The sequence below is a fragment of the Lissotriton vulgaris genome, chromosome 10, assembly GCF_964263255.1.
Source record: "Lissotriton vulgaris chromosome 10, aLisVul1.2, whole genome shotgun sequence".
NCBI lineage: Eukaryota > Metazoa > Chordata > Amphibia > Caudata > Salamandridae > Lissotriton > Lissotriton vulgaris.
Window position 1 is genome coordinate 33,963,880 of NC_141698.1, and position 16,989 is coordinate 33,980,868.

At 55.4% G+C, this 16,989-nt stretch overlaps 1 protein-coding gene across 1 annotated transcript in view; it reads right to left on the reverse strand.

Annotated features, from left to right (window-relative positions):
- Window positions 1-275: 275 nt before the first annotated feature.
- The window catches only part of NDUFB11 (NADH:ubiquinone oxidoreductase subunit B11), a 262,036-nt gene continuing 245,322 nt past the window's right edge, over window positions 276-16,989 (reverse strand). The window contains exon 3 of the mRNA XM_086940361.1: window positions 276-526. Within this exon, the coding sequence (XP_086796487.1) occupies window positions 400-526 (127 nt within the window). The 3' untranslated portion in view covers window positions 276-399. The remainder of the gene's footprint in view (window positions 527-16,989) is intronic.

The window sequence follows — 16,989 nt, forward strand, 5'->3', positions numbered from 1 at the left end:
ATTAGGTGGTAACGAAGCGTTGGTCACGTCTCGTCTTCCCGGGTCGCCATATTCCGAAGTTTGGAACCCGCGACCCGGGAAGACGAGACGTGACCAACGCTTCGGTACCACCTAATTAGGAAGAGTGAGAGGTTTTGGTCTGAGGAGCGTCAACGTGGGGTGAGCCGGACCTGTAGGAGAAACACTTCAAATCAGGTACTGCATTCAAGCCTCAAGCATTCAGCCACCCTCCAGCTTTATGATCATCCCAACCCAAAAGTAAGAATGACTGCATCAACAGTTGTACAAACAATATCTTTAATGTAGGGATTCGTCCTGTACAAAGGCTGGCTCAATAGGTTGCAGGAGTACAGGGCTGGGTGTCTGAAGAGGAGATGGACACTGTGGCAGTCCGCTGGGCTACTTCTCGTCGGCGGGCAGGACGAGTTTGCTGGGGTCATAGTAGTCCACATCGATCAGAGGTAACCCTAGCGCCTCTCGCTCCTTGATCTTCAGCTCAGCTTCTCTGCGGGCCCACTTCCTCAATCTAGGAGAGAAGAGGAGAGAATGAGGAGATATGGTAGCAGTATGAGCATTATGGCAGAGCAGAAAATGTATACAAAGAACATGCCCATCAAAAACCATTGGGTAAGGCCTCTCCGGCCCTGGACTACGCTAGGCCTACATTTTGGAGGGCAAACTCCCACATTTTGGAGAAAACAGCTTTTTTCGAGGCAAACAAAGCTTATTGATACACCTGGTCTCGAAGAGTCCCTAAAGACAGTGGTAGAGGTTGAGGTTGTCGCTGTAAAAGAAGCACCTTTTACACAGTAAAACAGACCACCATACAGTCCAGACCAAACAAACCGGACCACACAATGTCCTGACCAACTGCTATACATAAAGAACAGCGAATGTGAGCCAGACATGTCCCCAACCTCTGTATACTTCAAAGGTGCCCCCCCCCCCGCCCTCCCAAACCCCCCAGTTATTTGTTCCACAAGCCAGGTCTTGATGGGGCAAAGACCAGTCACAAAGATCTTGTATTGCATCCCGGGTTCCAATCGAGCATCCCTGAACAAGACCAGGCTTGTCGATGCCATCTTAGCCACAGCCAGCTTTACTCACCTCTGATTCACGTTTGGAGTGGAGGGACCAGAGACCATGCCTCGGCCATGCTTGTTCTCCCGCAACACCTCACATACAGAGCGGGCCACTGCTGAACATGTCCTCAGGTGAAGGACCAGCAAGATCCATCTGGGAGGATTCTCTCCCTGCCCCTACCCAGTTTGCTGGAGTCCAGAGCCATGCAGTACTGCATTACTCTGAGCCGAAGTCCTCACTGTCACAGTCCTTTTTCGTGAGTTTGCGTTCTCACCTTGCAATATTTATGGAAAACAATGGGCGACCCAGCAACCCTGGGGTCTGGGTAGTATCATGATAAAGGAAAACAATGGTCCCTGAAAGGGGAGTGTAAACTCAACTTCCACGGAAAACTAGTCAATAACGTTGACACTATAATAGTGCACAGTCTATATGTAATTCCAAAGCCGCAACTCAATATTATGGTCTAGATTAAAGAACTGTGCATCCTCCACAGTCACTATTGATGTATATATCGTATAGCATTAGAGCATGTCTCACTCACTTATCTCACATCCACTGCGCCGTTGCGTCATTTGGGAAACACCGCTTTAATTGTACATGATATCAGAGCTCGAGGAGTTCCTATGATTATAAATCATTTGCATGAAAATAAAATTGTATGTGCTTTAGTAAAACCAATCTTCTGATGGTTATTGATTGGTCTTCCATGGAAGTTGAAGTCACACTTCCACCTTCAGGGACCACTGTTTTCCTTTATCATTCTCACCTTGCAACTCCCCAAAATACAGAAGGTTCTTTCTGTTAGTACTTTAAGAACTCAGTGTTTTAAATGTAAACAGACCATCCCCGTGTCCTGAACATTACCGAGTCTGCCCCGACGTGGCAGGAGGACATTAGATGGAGGAGACACAGAGAATGAGAAAGGAAGAGGAAGGAAGGGCCTGAGACAGCTCGAAGACACAGAAAATGAGAAAGAAAGAGGAAAGAAGGGCCTAAGACAGCTCGAAGAGACAGAAAATGAGGAAGAAAGAGGAAGGAAGGGCCCGAGACAGCTCGAAGAGACAGAAAATGAGGAAGAAAGAGGAAGGAAGGGCCTGAGACAGCTCGAAGACACAGAGAATGAGGTCGAAAGAGGAAGGAAGGGCCTGAGACAGCTCGAAGAGACACAGGATATGAAAGAAAGAAGCAGGAAGGGCCTGAGACAGCTCGAAGACACAGAGAATGAGAAAGAAAGAGGAAAGAAGGGCCTAAGACAGCTCGAAGAGACAGAAAATGAGGAAGAAAGAGGAAGGAAGGGCCTGAGACAGCTCGAAGACACAGAGAATGAGGTCGAAAGAGGAAGGAAGGGCCTGAGACAGCTCGAAGAGACACAAAATGAGAAAGAAAGAGGAAGGAAGGGCCTGAGACAGCTCAAAGAGACACAGAATATGAAAAAAAGCTGAAGGAAGGGTCCGAGACAGCTCGAAGAGACACAGGATGAGAAAGAAAGAGGAAGGAAGGGCCTAAGACAGCTCGAAGAGACAGAGAATGAGAAAGGAAGGGCCTGAGACGGCTCGAAGAGACAGAGAATGAGAAAGAAAGAGGAAGGAAGAGTCTGAGACAGCTCGAAGACACAATGCGCGGCGGAGAGAAAGAGAGGAAGGACTGCAGCAGTGTCTGCATAAGACGACCCCGCTTCCCTCCCAGAACTGGATTATGGATGACCCGCACCCTGCCACAGACCCATCGGAGACTACACCCGGGAATTGGATAAAAGAGTGCAGGGGAGAGAAGCACAGTCTTCCGTCTCACCCCAGCACCCTCCAATGCCTCAACCAGGCGCGGGAGGAAACAGGAGTGTTCAGCACGTGACTCGGGCATCAAAGGCCCGTCTGCGAACATCTAAGATGCATTGTGTTGGGGACAAGGCACGAAGACCAGTGGCAGGCGCGCAACACCCATTGAACTCACCGGGCTTCAGCACCCCCCGTCGTGTGTGGAAGCCCGGGATGAGACAGATCCCGGGCACACACACAGCCGCACCAGAACGTTTTACAGGTCGTTTAAAGACCATTTGAATGTTAATTAGGCATTGTTATTGTTTCAGCCCTTGTACGAGCCCCTGCAGCTCGACTCTGCGCTCCACTCTGCCTACTGATTAAAGTTCAGCCCCCCCCGAAATTTTTTCTTAGCCCCCCCGAAATGTGGCTCTAGTTGCGCCTCTGACCAGTGGCGTAGCGGGGGGATAGGTGCCCGCTCTCACATTCGACCACCATGAGTGGAAGACCCAGGGGCCGCGATGAGCGGCCAAAGGCCTAGCTAGCCACTGACAAAGACTGCGTGATGTGTAGGGGATGGGTTGGTCTCGTCAGGATGCACTGCATGGAAGAGCTGGGAGAGGAAAGGGGGCGCCAGTACAGGGAACAGCAGGGGATGCACTGGAAGAGCTGTGTGGGGTCCAGTACTAGGAGCAGAAGGGGGAGTTCATGGTCCGGATGGGCTTCACTAGAAGAGCTGTGCGGGGTCCAGTACTAGGAGCAGTATTGAATGCTCAGTCATCTGCATGCGTGCAACGCCCATTGGGCTGAAAGAGCTTGCAAAGATCTAGTCTTTACTAAATAGGGTTTTAAATAAAAAAACATTCATTTGTAATGTGACTTTTCTCTCTTTGTCCCTTTGAATTATCAGTCATGGATCATTCAGGCAGCCCTAGAACACAATTAAAAGTGCTTTCTATTTATATTTGCTGTTTGAACTGTGTACAGATAAGTGCTAAAAATACAGGTTTTGGTGACTGCTTATTTTTGTACTGTCTGGGACGTCAACATAATGAGCTGGCAACCCTAATCATAAGACTGGAAGTTTGTTGCAGGACCAGCACACTATTTTCCCCACCATCGATCCCTGATTAACGCCATAATAGCAACAGCTTAACTTGTATGTTAAACCCTACGCCCCAGTCAATAACCTGCTGAGTATCTGGAAATGCACCCTGCATTCAGCCAACTCACTCATTCTCGCCCTTCACTTTCACGCTCACCCTGTACTCACAGCGATTACAATGCACTCACACTAATCACCAAGTACTCATTCCATTTACCCGCTCACCATGCACTCACACCATTCATCCAACTAGTCCTGCATTCGGTGATCACTGGACTTGCGTTGTTCACGCTGTACCTCACCCTGCAGTCACACGAGTACACTACTCACCCTGCACTCATGTGACACTTCACTCACCTGTCCCCCTCACTGCTCAATCTGCAATCTCACTTAAACAAGTCCATCACTAACCATGCAATAGGAAACAAAGAAAGGTGGATTTGCTATAGAATGACCTGCACATCAACTAGTGTCCCCTTATGGTAAACACTTCATCCGAATACCAAGCTCAACACATCAAATATTGAGTGCAGCCTTGGCATTTGATACGCATCCATCTAAAAGCATCAAAAGACTTCCCGCCCACAACAATTGCAGCAGAATCTCACAACAGCAAAAACAGTAGGTCTACTGGGCCTTTGCGCTTTACATGTATTAATTCAAAATACTCATGTAGAGGTTGGCCAGTGAAGGGGAACATTTAGCTCCCCTGGCTACCCCTCTCATTTGGCGGAACCAACTTCCATTGTGTAGAAAGATGTTATCATTGAGAACCAATTCTATAATTGCCATTAGCATTATAAAATGCTCATATGTTTCGATGGGTCGCGTGTCTAAGAAATGGCGTACCGCTTCCAGGCCAGATTTGTATGGAATGCTGTATGGAATGCTCGTATACAATGAACAGACGTCCATTGTGACCAAGTAATGTCCAGACACCCAATCTACATCTCCAGTTTTATTCAGGACATCTCCAGTGTCCTGGATGAATGAAGGCAGATTGGTGACCAAAGGCTGCAGGAACAGGTCAATATATTCTGAGATTCTCTCCGTGGGAGATCCAATACCTGCTATAATTGGTCTCCCCGGAGGAAACCCATCCCCCCCCTTGTGTACCTTGGGTAGACAGTATATACACGGATAGGTAGGGACATCATTAAAGAGATATTTCATCTCAATATCGGAAATTAGACATTTGTCATTCCAAGATTTTAAATGGCATTATTCAATCAAATTTTTAAAATGCGGGCAAAATCATGTGGCGGCTGACCTGTCTTCCTTTGTGTGTATCACGATCAGGATTGGAAAAAGGTTGTCATTGATGAACCTTAATAGAAGCATGTCACGTTCTTGGGTTGTTATGGTGGTCAGTTCTTATGTGTTTATCACACTGTGGGATGAACTAATATGTAAATATAGATGTATAGTAAAGTCCATTTGAAAATGATCAGGACATATAGGTCACAGGATGTTTTTTTATGTATGATTTACAGCCTTGAGGAAGCAAGCCCGCATAGGGCGAAACGCGCATCGGCTGTGGAGCATTGTCTTTTAACCGCATCACTGCGGCGGCTTTTCACGCTGTGTGCGGCATTTTTTAAATTACCGCATTACATAACAAGCTCAGCTCGTCATCAGCCCACGGCAGGTAAGCCTGATGACGAGCTGAGCTCGTCATCCGCATCGAAGTGGTTAAGAGAAGTAAAATCTGAATTGTCTACACAACATGGCTCTTTGGGAATGATAAAGATTGTTACCAACAAGAATACTAATGGAAGAAAAGTGCTGACTGCACAGAGGATAAAAGATACTATATGTGATGTGCGCTGGTGTTTTGTTTTTACTAACCATGCATTGATTCGTCCCACTTTCCTGGTCACCTTAGGCCCGGACCCTATTGAAACTAAGCAACATTTCCAAAACGGTCTGTCCCATGTGGATCGGTGGATGAGATCGAACAACCTTCAACTAAATGGTGGTAAGTCCGAGATTATGCTCTTTGGCAAGGCCACAGAACACTGGGCACATGACTGGTGACCAGTCAATCTAGGCCCCTGCCCAACCACCAAGGAAACGGTCCGCAACCTTGGTTTTTACATGGACAACCAATTGTCCATGAAAAGCCAAATAAATCGCGTCATTGGCACCTGTTTTGGTGTAATGCGCAGTTTGCGGAGGGTTTTCAAATGGGTCCCTATTGAGGCGCGGAAACCATTAGTTCAAGGGATTGATTATAAACAGGATGGATTATGGCAACGCCTTATTGCCCTCAATAAATGAAAATCTGAACAGGCTCCAGATCCTGCAGAGCACAGCTGCCAGGCTTGTTTTAGATCTTCCACATAAAGCTTCCTCTGCTCCCTGTTTAAAACCCTTCACTGGCTTCCCGTGAAAAAACGGATTCTTATTAAAACTCTTTGTTTGACTCATAAGAACATGTACGAAGATGGCCCAAGATATTGGTCAAGAAAATTACGTTGGTATCAGCCACGTATGGCACTCCGATCTAGTAATGATGCTCTGCTTACTCCCCTCAGAATCCAAACTGCTAGAAGAGGGGGTAGATCTCTCTCCTTTCTCACACCGGCATCCTGGAACAAAATGCCCTCATATCTGCACTCCATCTCTGACAACAGTTGCTTTCGTAAGAAGTTGCAAACATGGCTATTTGATAACTAAGCCAGCAGTTGTGTTCAGAGCCGTCCGTATGCGCCATGAGACTCTTGGAGTGATGTGTGCACAACACAAATGCCCCTGACTTGACTTGACTCTGCGCTTACATCCGCACCCAAATTCATACGGTCACCTCATTCACTCCTCTTACCCTTCTCTCACACTGTCGCATCGCTCACCGTGCACTCACATGGGCACTCCTGCCACTCACACAGCGCAGAGTTAAAGTACCAGCTACAAAGAATGTGTATCATGCAGATCACAGAACTGAGTGTGGGTAAACCATGAATAGTGCTATAAAGGAAATGAAATGTTTGTCGGAAAGGTGCTATAGAAAGATGGTGTGCATTGTTGGTGAGTTGTAGTGAGGGAATTTATGGAGAAGGAGGAAATGGGGGTGTGCCAAAAAAGACTGTTGCACTGTATGCGACCAGTGCTAGGACCAGCACTGGATGGGAGTGTTACTGCCCAGTGGCGGCTCTTCCACTATGGCGGAAAAGCGTCGCCCCACTGCTTTCGAGCAGTCGAAAGGAAAATTAAAATTATAATAACTTTAAGTCATTATCATTTTATGTTTCCTTTACGGCAGGCAGCGGGGCTGCTCTGCTCGGGGAGGAGTGGGATGCCCACTCCCAAGTGCGCAATGACTGTTTTGTCTTAGCTCTCTAACAGTCATGCGCACACTCCCCTTCTCTAGGCAGGCTGCATTACAGCCTGCGTGGAGAACATTCCCACCTCTACAGCCCCTGGCTGAGAGCCATGTCACGGCACTCAGTCCAATCACAACGCTGCATTGCAGCACTGTGATTGGCTTAGAGGAGGGAGCCTGGCTGCCTGCTTCCTGTTCCTGAAATTTGAAGCAGGAGAGCAGGTGCAGGACCAGAGACGTGGGACCTAGCCGGCGGAAAGGTACATTTTTATTTATTTGTATCCCTCGCGTGACAGCCCAACAACCCCCGCGACCCACATGCCCGCCTCCACTACCCCACCCGCGAGCCATGCCGGCCACTCTCGTTACAGCGAGCCCCCCCAAGTTTGGGTCTAGTTGCGCCTCTGGTCATATGTGTAGTACATTGTAAGGGCGAAGTATGGTGAACGCCAGGGGATGCTTGTTGCTGGTAATGACAAACAAAACAAACCGTTCCCTGGGGAAACTCTGCAGCAATCACAGATATGGGTTTTGCTAGAAGTAGGTCCATCGAAACATATTTACTAACATAGTAAAAATACGACATCACTGAGGCTGAAATCGATCAATGAACCTGAACTGAGTGTAAACAACGTAAAGGTGAAAGAGATAGAAACAACTGAGGCTGCTTCAGCAAGCAGGGCAGAGAGCATGACAAAGAAAGAGCCACAGAGCAGGGGGCTTAGAGCGAGGTAGAGAGCAGGGGGCACAGAGACAGCCAGAGAGCGGGGCACAGAGCGAGCCAGAGAGCAGGGCAGAGGACGAGCCAGAGAGCAGGGCAGAGGACGAGCCAGAGAGCAGGGCAGAGAGCAGGGCAGAGAGCAGGGCAGAGGACGAGCCAGAGAGCGGGGCACAGAGCGAGCCAGAGAGCAGGGGGCACAGAGCGAGCCAGAGAGCAGGGCGGAGAGAGCGAGCCAGAGAGCAGGGGGCAGAGAGCAGGGGGCAGAGAGCAGGGGGCAGAGAGCAGGGGGCAGAGAGCAGGGGGCAGAGAGCAGGGGGCAGAGAGCAGGGGGCAGAGAGCAGGGGGCAGAGAGCAGGGGGCAGAGAGCAGAGGGCAGAGAGCAGAGGGCAGAGAGCAGGGGGCAGAGAGCAGGGGGCAGAGAGCAGGGGGCAGAGGACGAGCCAGAGAGCAGGGCGGAGAGAGCAGGGGGCAGAGAGAGGGGGGCAGAGAGTGAGCCAGAGAGTAGGGGGCAGAGAGCGAGCCAGAGAGCAGGGGGCAGAGAGCGAGCCAGAGAGCAGGGGGCAGAGAGCGTGCCTGAGAGCAGGGGGCAGAGAGCGAGCCAGAGAGCAGGGGGCAGAGAGCGTGCCTGAGAGCAGGGGGCAGAGAGCGAATCAGAGAGCAGAGAGCGAGCCAGAGAGCAGAGAGCAGAGAGCGAGCCAGGGGGCAGAGAGCGAGCCAGAGAGCAGGGGGCAGAGAGCGAGCCAGAGAGCAGGGGGCAGAGAGCGAGCCAGAGAGCAGGGGGCAGAGAGCGAGCCAGAGAGCAGGGGGCAGAGAGCGAGCCAGAGAGCAGGGCGGAGAGCGAGCCAGAGAGCAAGGGGCGGAGAGCGAGCCAGAGAGCAGGGGGCAGAGAGCGAGCCAGAGAGCAGGGGGCACAGAGCGAGCCAGAGAGCAAGGGGCAGAGAGCGAGCCAGAGAGCAGGGGGCGGAGAGCGAGCCAGAGAGCAGGGGGCAGAGAGCGAGCCAGAGAGCAATCAATCAATCAATCAATCAGTGACACTTATAAAGCGCGCTACATACCCGTAGGGTCTCAAGGCGCTGGGGGGGGGGGGTGCCGCTACTGCTCGAACAGCCAGGTCTTCAGCTTCTTCCTGAAGGAGAGGTGGTCTTGGGTCAGGCGCAGGTCGGACGGGAGGGAGTTCCAGGTCTTGGCGGCCAGGTAGGAGAAGGACCTTCCTCCTGTGGTTGCTCTTCGGATGCGGGGGACGGCGGCGAGGGCGTGGTTGGCTGATCGGAGGTGGCGTTTGGGAGCGTAGAAGTTGACTCGGCTGTTGAGGTAGCTCGGGCCTTGGTCGTGTAGGGCTTTGTGTGCGTGGGTGAGGAGGCGGAAGGTGATTCTCTTGTTGATGGGGAGCCAGTGAAGGTCTCTCAGATGTCCGGAGATGTGGCTGGATCGTGGGATGTCGAGGATGAGTCTGGCTGAGGCGTTTTGGATCCGCTGGAGTCTCTTCTGGAGCTTGGCGGTGGTCCCGGCGTAGAGGGCGTTGCCGTAGTCCAGTCGGCTGGTGACGAGGGCCTGGGTGACGGTCTTCCTGGTCTCTGTGGGGATCCACCAGAAGATCTTCCGTAGCATGCGTAGGATGTTGAAGCACGCCGAGGAGACGCTGTTGACTTGCCTGGTCATGGAGAGGGAGGAGTCCAGGATGAAGCCCAGGTTACGTGCATGGTCTGTCGGTTCGGGTGCGGTGCCCAGGGCGGGAGGCCACCAGGAGTCGTCCCAGGCGGAGGGAGAGGAGCCCAGGATGAGGACCTCCGTCTTGTCCGAGTTCAGTTTCAGGCGGCTGGTCGTCATCCACTCGGCTACCTCTTTCATCCCTTCGTGTAGGTTGGCTCTGGCGGCGGCGGGGTTGTTGGTCAGGGAGAGGATCAGCTGGGTGTCGTCGGCGTAGGAGATGATGCTGAGGTGGTGTTTGCGTACGATGGCCGCGAGGGGGCTCATGTAGACGTTGAAGAGGGTGGGGCTCAGGGATGATCCTTGGGGGACGCCGCAGATGACTTCGGAGGCCTCTGACTTGTACGGTGGTAGGCGGACTCGCTGTGTTCTTCCGTCGAGGAAGGAGATGATCCATTCCAGCGCCTTGTCCTGGATTCCGATGTTGCTGAGGCGCCGTATTAGGGTGCGGTGGCAGACCGTGTCGAATGCCGCGGAGAGGTCTAGGAGGATGAGGGCCGCTGTTTCTCCATTGTCCATCAGGGCTCGGATGTCATCGGTGGCGGCGATGAGGGCGGTCTCGGTGCTGTGTTTGGCTCGGAAGCCGGACTGTGAGGGGTCGAGGGATCCGTTCGTCTCGAGGAAGGCGGCCATCTGCTTGTTGACGGTCTTCTCGATGACTTTGGCTGGAAACGGGAGAAGCGAGATGGGGCGGTAATTCTTGAGGTCGGTGGGGTCCGCTGTTGGTTTCTTGAGTAGAGCGCTGAGTTCGGCGTGTTTCCAGCTCTCGGGGAAGATGGCGGTGTCGAAGGATGTGTTGATGATGTCTCGCAGGTGGGGTGCGATGACAGCGTCGGCCTTGTTGAAGATGTGGTGGGGGCAGGGGTCGGTTGGTGATCCGGAGTGGATTGAGTTCATCGTGCGGATGGTGTCTTCTGTGCTGATCGGGGTCCAGGCGTGGAGGGTGGTGGTGGGGGGGGGGTGGCTGGTCGGTCGTGGTGTGCGTTGGTTGGTTGTTGAAACTGCTGTGTATGTCTGTGATCTTGTTGTGGAAGTAGGAGGCGAGGGAGTTGCAGAGGTCTTGCGATGGGGTGATGTCGTTGTTTCCTGCGTTGGGGTTGGAAAGCTCTTTCACGATGTTGAAGAGTTCCTTGCTGTTGTGTGCGTTGTTGTCCAACCGGTCCTTGAATGCTGTTCTCTTGGCGGCGCGGATCAGCTGGTGGTGTTTCCGGGTGGCAAGTTTGTAGGAGGTCCTGTTGTCCGGTGTCGGATCCCTTTTCCAGACTTTCTCGAGGGCTCGGCAGTTCTTCTTGGAGCTCTTGAGTTCGTCGGTGAACCATGGGGCCTTCTTGCTGCCGGGTCTGCTAGGCGGGGTCCTCAGCGGGGCGAGTTCGTCCGCGCAGTTGCTGATCCACTTCGTGATGTTATCGGCGGCCTGGCTGGGGTTCGCTGAGCTGGCAGGAGGGTGTTGGCTCAGGGAGGTGGCGAGCTGGTCTGCTGTGATCTTGTTCCAGCTTCTGCGGGCGGTGTGTTGCTGGTGTTGGTGGGTCGTTGTTCTCTTGAAGGTGAAGTGGACGCAGCTGTGGTCCGTCCATTGAAGCTCTGTGGCGTGGCTGAAGTCGATGTCTGTGCTGGATGAGAAGACGGCGTCGAGTGTGTGTCCGGCGAGGTGGGTGGGGGTGGACACCAGTTGCTTGAGTCCCAGGTTGGCGAGGTTGTCGAGCAGGGTGCTGGTGTTGTGGTCGTTGTTGTTCTCCAGATGGAAGTTGAGGTCTCCCAGGAGGATGTAGTCAGCGGAGGGGAGGGCATGCGGGCTGACGAAGTCGGCGATGTCCTCGCTGAATTGCGTGCGTGGTCCAGGGGGTCGGTAGATCAGGGTGCCTCTGAGGGTGGTGTTCGGGTTGGTGTGGATCTGGAAATGCAGGTGTTCGGCGCTGGTCAGGGTGTTGTCGGTGCTGGTCGTGAGGCGGATGGTGTTCCTGTGGATGATGGCGATGCCTCCTCCCATCTGGTTGGCGTTTCGGTCCCTCCGGACGATCTTGTAGCCCTCAGGGATAGCGATGGCGATGTCGGGAGCTGATGAGGCGTTCATCCAGGTCTCCGTGAGGAAGGCAACGTCAGGGGCTGTGGTGTCGAGGAGGTTCCAGAGTTCGATGGCGTGTCTGTGGACGGAGCGGGTGTTGAGCAGGATGCACTTGAGGTGGGTGCTGCTGGAGTTCGACTTGGCGGGTGCTGGTGCGGGGCTGGTCCGGCTGCAGGAGAACTTGCAGGCGTGGCAGCTGAACGGTCCGTGGGTGCGTCGTGGTGTGGCTTGGTGGCATTCTGGGAGTCGGCCGGTGTTGAGAGCGATGAGGGTGGCGGCTGAGTACGTCAGGCGGGTTGGTCGGGCTCTTCGGGGGCCAGGGGTCCTGGCACTGGGCGCGGTCCAGGCGCGGACGGGCGTAGACGGGCTTACCTTTGGCGCGCCTTCGGCGCACAATCGGCGCGCCCGCTGCGCGTGACCGCTGCGCGTTCGCACGGTCGCCATTTAAGGCGAAGTGCGCGGGTGGGCGGGGCAGCTGGGAGGCGGGAGCGGGGAGGGTTACAGAAGAAAAAGGGGCGGGGACAAGCGGCGGTGGCGGGAAGGGAGGGCGGGGGGCGGCGCGGTAGGCGGACAACAAGGAAGGAGAGCACACACGTTACAAATCTAAACAGGCACAAAATAGCGGGAAAAACGGGAAAAAAACAGAGATAAACACAGATCAGCAATACAAGCACAAATACCTGACAAAACAAAACAAAACAAGGGGAAAAAGCGCTCGCAGCGGCGGCAGCCGGCGAACGAGGCACAGACGAGGCAGCAGCGAGGCAGAGGGCAGGCAAGGGGCACACGCAGCAGCTGGTGGCCGTGCGGCGCGGGGGTGTCCCACAAGTGGGTCACACTCACCTGCGTCGCACGGTCGCCATTTAAGGCCAAGTGCGCGGGTGGGCGGGGCAGCTGGGAGGCGGGAGCGGGGAGGGTTACAGAAGAAAAAGGGGCGGGGACAAGCGGCGGTGGCGGGAAGGGAGGGCGGGGGGCGGCGCGGTAGGCGGACAACAAGGAAGGAGAGCACACACGTTACAAATCTAAACAGGCACAAAATAGCGACAAAAACGGGAAAAAAACAGAGATAAACACAGATCAGCAATACAAGCACAAATACCTGACAAAACAAAACAAAACAAGGGGAAAAAGCGCTCGCAGCGGCGGCAGCCGGCGAACGAGGCACAGACGAGGCAGCAGCGAGGCAGAGGGCAGGCAAGGGGCACACGCAGCAGCTGGTGGCCGTGCGGCGCGGGGGTGTCCCACAAGTGGGTCACACTCACCTGCGTCGCACGGTCGCCATTTAAGGCCAAGTGCGCGGGTGGGCGGGGCAGCTGGGAGGCGGGAGCGGGGAGGGTTACAGAAGAAAAAGGGGCGGGGACAAGCGGCGGTGGCGGGAAGGGAGGGCGGGGGGCGGCGCGGTAGGCGGACAACAAGGAAGGAGAGCACACACGTTACAAATCTAAACAGGCACAAAATAGCGACAAAAACGGGAAAAAAACAGAGATAAACACAGATCAGCAATACAAGCACAAATACCTGACAAAACAAAACAAAACAAGGGGAAAAAGCGCTCGCAGCGGCGGCAGCCGGCGAACGAGGCACAGACGAGGCAGCAGCGAGGCAGAGGGCAGGCAAGGGGCACACGCAGCAGCTGGTGGCCGTGCGGCGCGGGGGGCACAGAGCGAGCCAGAGAGCAAGGGGCAGAGAGCGAGCCAGAGAGCAGGGGGCAGAGAGAGCAAGCCAGAGAGCAAGGGGCAGAGAGCGAGCCAGAGAGCAGGGGGCACAGAGCGAGCCAGAGAGCAAGGGGCAGAGAGCGAGCCAGAGAGCAGGGGGCAGAGAGCGAGCCAGAGAGCAGGGCAGAGGACGAGCCAGAGAGCAGGGCGGAGAGAGCGAGCCAGAGAGCAGGGGGCAGAGAGCAGGGAGCAGGGCGGAGAGAGCAGGGGGCAGAGAGCAGGGGGCAGAGAGCAGGGGGCAGAGAGCAGGGGGCAGAGAGCAGAGGGCAGAGAGCAGAGGGCAGAGAGCAGGGGGCAGAGAGCAGGGGGCAGAGAGCAGGGGGCAGAGAGCAGGGGGCAGAGAGCAGAGGGCAGAGAGCAGGGGGCAGAGAGCAGGGGGCAGAGAGCAGGGGGCAGAGAGCAGGGGGCAGAGAGCAGGGGGCAGAGAGCAGAGGGCAGAGAGCAGAGGGCAGAGAGCAGAGGGCAGAGAGCAGGGGGCAGAGAGCAGGGGGCAGAGAGCAGAGGGCAGAGAGCAGAGGGCAGAGAGCAGGGCGGAGAGAGCGAGCCAGAGAGCAGGGGGCAGAGAGCAGGGAGCAGAGAGCAGGGGGCAGAGAGCAGGGGGCAGAGAGCAGGGGGCAGAGAGCAGGGGGCAGAGAGCAGAGGGCAGAGAGCAGAGGGCAGAGAGCAGGGGGCAGAGAGCAGGGGGCAGAGAGCAGGGGGCAGAGGACGAGCCAGAGAGCAGGGCGGAGAGAGCAGGGGGCAGAGAGAGGGGGGCAGAGAGTGAGCCAGAGAGTAGGGGGCAGAGAGCGAGCCAGAGAGCAGGGGGCAGAGAGCGAGCCAGAGAGCAGGGGGCAGAGAGCGTGCCTGAGAGCAGGGGGCAGAGAGCGAGCCAGAGAGCAGGGGGCAGAGAGCGTGCCTGAGAGCAGGGGGCAGAGAGCGAATCAGAGAGCAGAGAGCGAGCCAGAGAGCAGAGAGCGAGCCAGGGGGCAGAGAGCGAGCCAGGGGGCAGAGAGCGAGCCAGAGAGCAGGGGGCAGAGAGCGAGCCAGAGAGCAGGGGGCAGAGAGCGAGCCAGAGAGCAGGGGGCAGAGAGCGAGCCAGAGAGCAGGGGGCACAGAGCGAGCCAGAGAGCAGGGGGCACAGAGCGAGCCAGAGAGCAGGGGGCAGAGAGCGAGCCAGAGAGCAGGGCGGAGAGCGAGCCAGAGAGCAAGGGGCGGAGAGCGAGCCAGAGAGCAAGGGGCAGAGAGCGAGCCAGAGAGCAGGGGGCAGAGAGAGCGAGCCAGAGAGCAGGGGGCAGAGAGCAGGGGGCAGAGAGCAGGGGGCAGAGAGCAGGGGGCAGAGAGCAGGGGGCAGAGAGCAGGGGGCAGAGAGCAGGGGGCAGAGAGCAGGGAGCGAGCCAGAGAGCAGGGGCAGAGAGCGAGCAGGGGGCAGAGAGCGAGCCAGAGAGCAGGGGGCAGAGAGCGAGCCAGAGAGCAGGGCGGAGAGTGAGCCGGACAGCGAGCCAGAGAGCAGGGGGCAGAGAGCAGGGTAGATGCAAGCCAGCGAGCACGCCAACGTGAGAGAAGCGCTATCTAAGCGGGGAATCACTCAGCAGGCATGATAAAGAGAACCCTAGGCCCGGACTCCGTTTGAAGAGCGCGCCGAGGCGCGGCAGGTGCACGCAGTCCGCACCATCTCGCATTGATTTATAGAACAAACACTGCTGGGGGCCCAGGGGGGCGCGCACTTCAAGCCAGGCAGCGGCACTACAGAAGGAAGGCGCTACGTGCTGGGCGCTGGAGACAAGGCATGGGGAGAGGTGCCCGTCAATCCGCGCCAGGCCCCTCCCCCTCCGAGAGGATCCTTACTGCCCGTCCTGGACGACGGATCAGAGCAGCCTTCATTTCACACACCCAGGACTCCCTGCGCCCGGAGATGCAAAGAGCAGGAACCCGGGACCAAAGCAGGGACTGCACCCCGTCCTCGGGCCTGGCTCGACCAACCTCCCCATCCCCTAGCTCGAGCCCAGAGGGGGGCCACTACTGGCGTCTCCCACCGCAGTCAGGCACAGGCCCTACGTTAAGGCTGCTCTGGTGGCAGCAGATTCATTCCTGATGGGGCCCTGGGAGCCCAGGGGAAGGGCCTACTGGCCCCCCGCGTGGATTGAAGTCCAGAAACTCGACCCAACAGGACTTCTGGACAGAGACACTGACATATTTAAACAATGTCTGCATAGTGCATTCATGGTTGGCGTGAGGCTGCGCGATCATTGGGGCGCAGGAACTGTGGCAAAGGCGTCTGAAAATAGAGCGACAGTCTTGAGATTGAGAAATGCTCCTTCTCTCTGCTCTGTGTCCGTCTGTCGGCAAGGAACGCACACACACTGTTCCTGCCAGAAAGAGACCCCAGGGTTCACCTGAGGAGGAAAACACGACCCCAGCATCACTGACTGGCAGCACGGACTGGCACTTGGAGATCGTGAGATGCCTTGGGCAGTCACCGGCGGGGGGGGGGGGGGGCTTCATATGCCCAGCAGCGGACTCATCACTGTCCAGCCTTGGACTGGCACGGACCCCTCGATGCTGCATCCAGAGCCCGGAGCCGCCATGTTGAGAAAGGAAAGTAAACCCCAGTCCCATGAGAAGCACTGTGCCGGAAGAGACACCCTGACATTGGACCTCTGTCCTTGAAGCCCCAAATGTGAACGATGAACCCAGAATTAAAAGCATCTTTAGCCATTGCTCGGACTTTGGCGACCCCCAGTTTGGGTACCACTGCCCTGTGGGCCCTGCAGCTTCGCCCCTCGAGGCCAGCCTCCCTCTACCACGAGCTCCAGGACCACAGGCCCTTGCCTCGGAAGGGCCCTTGCCTCGGAAGGGCCCTTGTCACCGGCTATCCTTCGGATCAGGGTTCTCTTCTCATCCTTAGATGCCAGGGTGCGTCTAAATGTGCAAGCATTAGGAACCCAGTGCTGCTGGGATGGTTCTGATGGGCCGTCTCGTGGGCCTGTCGGTATCAGTAACCCTGTCTGTGAGTGAACCTCCTGAGATCTGCATCCGAACCTCTCGGGCCGGTTCTACGTCTTTCCCACGTCTGTACATTTGATGGCTCTCCCTCCACTGGCCTTTGCGAACGCTACTCCTGCTGCCAAAGTGTTGTACTGTCTGCCCTGGCTTCAAGGCTGTATTGAATGTTACATCTGCTTTCATTGCGCCCACTCAGCTGGCACGAGAGGACACTTTTCCTACCCTCCTGGTTCACTGGAGCAAACCGTGTGACCGCTGCCCCTGTGGTTGGCATGGCGCTCTGTGCTTTTATTCAGGGCAAAAGTCCTAAGAAAAGAAGAAAACAAGTTACTTACCTGTAACTTTAGTTCCCCAGTATTGGTAACTTTCATAGATTCCCATGCTTTGTATCATTCCCCGTCGTCGGAATGGGAGTCTCAGTAACAAAAATACCATAGCTGTAGGTACAAAAGACAATGGAAAAAGGCCTAGGCCTCATTACCTTTTGTAGCATATCACCCTCTTTGTGTAAAAGAGACCAAACTTTTGGCCT